Below are 5501 nucleotides of genomic sequence, written 5' to 3' on the forward strand. Positions count from 1 at the left end.
TATTTCCCGATTCAAGGTTTCATCACCTGTATTCACGGTTTCAACTTCCTCTTCGAGTGGTTTTGGTCGGCGACTCTCCTCCCGTTGAATCATATGTTTGATTTCAGGGGGAGGTTCGTCGGCATCCTCATCAGATGGGGAGTCTTGATTATTATTATTATTATTAGATTTTAAAGTAGATTCAGTAGAAGAAATAGAAACAGGAAAGTACAATGAAGAGTCTTTTATTTCATTGGAAAATAAATTGAATACATCAGATGATGAATAGCCCACATCAGGCTTTACAGACTCTGGAATTGTATTTACAAACTTAGAAACAGACATGTTGACATCAGTGTCAACATACTCAGAAATATGTACATGAGAAAGAGTTAGAAATGACTTCTATAGTACCTGCATCAAAAGAAGAGTTAGAAATGACAGACTCTGTATCTGACTTCGAAACAGACTCATACTTAGACCTTACTGACTCTTTTGAAGAAGTATGACTATACTGAAAGGTAACCTAAGGTAGGACCTGAGAGGTCCAGTTAGTCAAAGGCTCCTCTGCTGGGGTGATAAGATGTGTCGGGTTCATAATTACTGTGCTCTTGTCAATAACGGCTACAATCTGTGACCTGTCCTCAAAAAGTGAGTTCAGAAATTCTGGCATCATGCAGTCACACCAATCTGTCTCTGACTCTATCTCTGCGATCTGTACACTTACTGGCTCATCTTTTGGTAGCACTAGGTCGAAGAAAATTTCAAACCTTGGCAACCTTTGCCCAGTCGACTCATCAACCCAAGCCTCAACAAAACTGCAGAATGGAACATATGCTCCCTCCTTACGAAAATGGCCATTTATTATCAAATTCAAAGTTCCCATAGGTAAGTCTAAGCCATGGCGACGACACTCGGCCCATTTTAGCATATAACGCTTCATCTCTATGATCTCCTTCTTGTTGGGTTTGTATCCTAACCCAAACAGGCCATTGAAGGTCTTGAGCATTAGGAACTCAATCATACCTTGATGATATTTGCCCAACCCGGCACCTGGTATATATCCTTGTTTGCGAATCATCTTGACAACTTTAGAATTGGTGCTACTTAGGAAGAAGATCTCTTCATTCATCGCCTCCTCCATAGTGATAGCAGTCACCTCCAGCGAAAAGCCAGTTAAGCTTATATCATCCGCTTTATCAACAACTAACTCCTGGGAAATCTGGCCTATTTCCAAATCGGGTCACCTTTCACAGTAACCACCCTGTTATTTCGAATAAATTTCAACTTCTGATGCAGTGTGGATGGTATAACCCCAACCCTGTGCAACCCTGGGCGACCAAGCAGCAACAAGAAAGATGCTTTGATATCAAGGACCTGGAATTCTATTTCAAATTCCTCACCGCCTATTTGGATTTCTGTGACCAAAGTCCCAATGACATCACGACGGGTTCCATCGTAGGCTAGAATGCCTTGCTGAGAGGGGACAAAGTTCTCTGGCCCGAATTCAAGGGTAGTTGTTGTGCTCAATGGGCAAACATTCAGAGTAGGCCCATTGTCTACTAATACCTCTGGAACTCTCTTCTTATTGTAAATTAAGGTGATTTTGAGAGGTTTAGTATGGTCTCTACCCTCAGGAGGAAGGTCCTCATCTGTGAAGGACAAAACCTTAGATGTTCTAGCCAGGGTGACCAAGCTCACCAACTCATCGGGTGTAACATCTACAGATACCGGGCGGCATTTAACTCCCTAAGTATTACTTTCCTATGCTTGGAAGAAGACATGAGCAGACCCCATATGGAAATACTCGCTTGGGTTTTCTTTAACTGCTTCAACAAATTATCATCTTCCTCTTCTGCAATGGGCTTATTCAGCCTCTAATTCCCTGCAGCCCTTACTATTTCTGCTGGATTCTCTGCACTCAACTCTGGAGGCTTGAATACACGACCACCCCTTGTGGCGTGTTGAAGCTCATCACACTGGTCATCGAGGAACAACAAATCATCATCCTCGATTCTTAAAACATATGGTACTTTGTTCATCTGTTCTTCTTCAACGTCTTCACAACGAAGTATATAGGATCGAGAAGAAGACTCTGCAAAATCACCATCAGCTAGAGAAAGGACATAAGTCTTTTCTTTTGTTAATTCTTGGATCTCCTCATCGTCTAACCTCAGTACATAGGGTTTATCAGATGTTATAGCACAAATAAGAGATGAAGGGTCAAGAAGAGGTTCATTGACAAAAATAGCGTTGGTAATAGGCGGAGGAATAGCATGATGATTTGGGAGGGGATTTTGAGTAGTACTTGGTCGCTCCACTTCCAAATTTTTATTATCTATCATTTTCTGGATAGCATACTTCAGAGCTAGGCATTTTTCTGTCAGATGACCCGAATTTCGATGATATTCGCAGTATTGGTCTAATCTCCAATACTTAGGCAATGTATCTGGTACTGGCCTAATATCAGGAAGCTTTATCTTCTTATCCCTAATCAATTTCTTCAAAATAACAGGGTAGGAATAAGGAAGCGGATCAAATTGCTTAGGTGCCTGCCTCTCTACCGGTCTTGACACCTCAGTTACTGCTCTTGCCACTGGTCTGACATAGTTCACACTATTCACCTCTTTTTGTATAACCATTGCCTTCTCTGACATCACATGACGATAGTCTCGCCCTTAAACCTTTGCCGATGGCATCCTCAGTTTGCGTTCTCGTTTGAATCAAATGATCAAAATTGGGATAATGTTGTGACGCCATGAAATGAAAATATTGAGTGGACAGACTCTTGACCACCAACTTTATCTGATCCTTTTCTGATAACCTCTGATTTAATTGGGCAGATTTGGGCCTCCAGCGCCTGATAAATGAGGTAAAGGTCTCTTGAGGACCTTGCTTCAACTGCTTGAGGTCTCTCTTTGTAACCTCTATCCCTTCCTCCATTGAAAATTGTTCTATAAGCTGATCAGAGATGTCTTTCATGGTCCTGACCTCATCTGGTTTCAGTCTTAGGAACCATTTCTTTGCTATCCCTACTAGAGAAATAGGAAATAGCTGGGCCATCTGTTCATGATTCAGGCCATATTCCTGTGAGAGGATGATAAACCACCTCATGTGATTCCGAGGACAACCGGTCCCGTCATACTTATCATAATCTGGGACTTTGAAGTTATGTGGTAACACCACTGCAGAGGACATCATCAACTCAGAGACGTTAAATTTCTTCGGGCCCTGAACTTTCATGTTCTCCATCTCTTGAGCCAGTTTCCTGAATTTCCTAGACATTTCTCTCTCAAATCTTTCATACATTTCCTTCTCCCTGTTGATCCTAGGGATACAATACTCTTCGGCATATTGTTCATCATCCATGTCAACTTCTAATTGCGAAATAGTAGGTCTATTCAACTCTGGAGATGCAACACGAGGAGGTTGATGAAATGTTGGTCCTCCTCTAGAAGCAGAAGTCTTATCGCTAATTTGGGTCTTCATCTGAGTCATTTCTTCCTTCATACCCGCCATATCACGAGTAAGGTTTCTTAGCATCTCCTGGATAGCTACCATAGGATCAGTGGGATCTGCCATTAAGACTAGAGTGGGTTGGATGGGTGAAAGTATTTCTCGAAAATGAGACACAGGTAACGCTGGAGAAGTAAATGAAACAGGCGACAAAGATTGTCTACTCAGCCTGGAATCAGAAGACTGACGGGACCAGGTTGGTTTTGAAATTGTAATTTTCTCTGGAGAAATGGTTGCTCAGTCAAGAATCCTGTGAATGAAAGTATAAACACTAGATTAAAACGAATGATAAATGAGATAAAATATTATGATCAAATAGTGACAAGAGAAACAGAAACCCACTGTAAGCCCAAGGGTCTACTCTCCTATCTTGTTTTGATGATTCTAAACATAATTGATTGTGTTTTTGAATACTAATCAATTTGCTTTGAAGTGTTGTGTTTGAGATAGGATTGATCATTGAAGAAACCAACACACAACATGGTCATGCTTGGAGATATCCCATACAAGAGTCAAAGGAGCTAAGTGAAGCTCACCTCATCTCTCAAGCAAGCATACACAAGATGGAAGATCAATTGAAGACCAAGACTAAAGAGAAGTTGAAAGCTACATAGGTATCATTGTACATCCTTTCTCTTTAGATTTTCAAGTCAAGGCAAAACGTTTTTCAAAGTGTTTTCAACTTGGTTTTCAAAGAACACTTAAGAACTTAAAATGCATTAGTGAATGGTTATGTGGTGGACCAACATGTTGGGACCCTCATAAACATTCCAAAATAACCATAGGAGTTGAGTTCCAAAAGCTAAAAATCAAACAAGCAATAAAAATCAAAAACTGCGGATTTTTAGGCTTCTCGGAGCTCCGAGCTCGGAACTCCGAGAGTTCCCTCGGAACTCCGAGAAAAGGTCCAGTAGCATCTGGACATTTTCTCGGAACTCCGAGAAAAGGTCCAGTAGCATCTGGACATTTTCTCGGAACTCCGAGAAATGGTCCAGTAGAAATTTTATTTCTTCTGGCCGTTGTCTCGGAACTCCGAGAATATTTCTCGGAACTCCGAGAACCTTGCGACAGCTCAAAAAAGAGCCGTTGGGTTTTGAATTAAAATTTTTTTTTTGTTATCTACACCCCCAAACGGTCATATTTTGAGGAGAGACTATTTATACAATATCTAGAGGATTATTTCCCCTCTCTTGATTTTTGAAAAACCCTCTTAAGCACTCAAGCAAACTTGCAACCCTTTCAAGCTTAAGATTTTTGGTTTTTTCTCAAACTTGCCTTTCACTTGTGAACCTATTGAGTTTGGATTTAGAGCTATCACTTGCAATCTTTGTTGAAGAGCAATCAAGGAACTACAAAGGGCATCAAGCTTTCAAGAAGAAGCCAAGCTATCAAATCTTCCATATCTTGTATAGGTGGCTAGGGCATTCCTTTTTTAATTCCCTAGAGAGCAACCGCTTAGAACTCGGCGGAGAAGGAGAGTCTTTGTAAAGGTGTAAGGGCATCCTTGTTTAATATCCCTTGGAATTGTAACCGCCTCGGAGCCGGGCATCATGGAGGTCTCCAATAGTGGAATCCCTCAAGTGCGACCTTGAGTAGAGTGGAGTAGGCCGTTGGCCGAACCACTATATATCGGTGTGTCATTTCTCACTCTTGCATTTCCATTATTGTTTTGGCTTGGCATTTCACTTTGTTCTTTCAATTATATTTGCACTGACCAAATATTTAATTAAGTGAAGAAAAATTCCAATTAGGGTTTATAAATAATTTTCAAAAGGCCTAATATTGAGTTAAATTCAATTCACCCCCCCTCTTGACTATTTCACCCACTTTCATTTAATGATTACAATTGACGAAAATACTAATCTCTGATTACAACTGGATAAGCGAACTGACAATAATAGGAAAATCAGGAATCAAAATAACAAAATGATGTAGATCCCAAGGTCCCTCAATCCGAGCTCTCCTGCTTGCGGGCTCTTCCGATATTTCTCCTCGTCGGATTTTAG

At 40.8% G+C, this 5501-nt stretch overlaps 1 protein-coding gene across 1 annotated transcript; it reads right to left on the reverse strand.

The window, feature by feature from the left end:
* Positions 1 to 1206: 1206 nt before the first annotated feature.
* On the reverse strand, positions 1207 to 3561 carry LOC143861353 (uncharacterized). The gene is made up of 3 exons (XM_077372281.1): positions 2871 to 3561; positions 1878 to 2629; positions 1207 to 1728 (listed from the first exon to the last, which is right to left on the reverse strand). The coding sequence occupies exons 1-3, from the start codon at positions 3559 to 3561 to the stop codon at positions 1207 to 1209; spliced, it is 1965 nt and encodes a 654-aa protein (XP_077228396.1).
* Between the last annotated feature and the right edge of the window lie 1940 nt (positions 3562 to 5501).

The sequence above is a fragment of the Tasmannia lanceolata genome, unplaced genomic scaffold (genome assembly GCF_043159265.1).
Source record: "Tasmannia lanceolata isolate RefF3 unplaced genomic scaffold, GAP_Taslan_0.1 ptg000037l, whole genome shotgun sequence".
NCBI classification, from domain to species: domain Eukaryota; kingdom Viridiplantae; phylum Streptophyta; class Magnoliopsida; order Canellales; family Winteraceae; genus Tasmannia; species Tasmannia lanceolata.

Coding starts and splice junctions, on each gene's coding strand:
- LOC143861353 (XM_077372281.1), bottom strand. CDS start 3,561: ATGGCAGATCCCACTGATCCTATGGTAGCTATCCAGGAGATGCTAAGA. Junction 2,630..2,870: donor CCTCAAGCAGTTGAAGCAAG/GTCCTCAAGAGA, acceptor ATGTGATGTCAG/AGAAGGCAATGGTTATACAA. Junction 1,729..1,877: donor CAGAGAATCCAGCAGAAATA/GTAAGGGCTGCA, acceptor AGTAATACTTAG/GGAGTTAAATGCCGCCCGGT.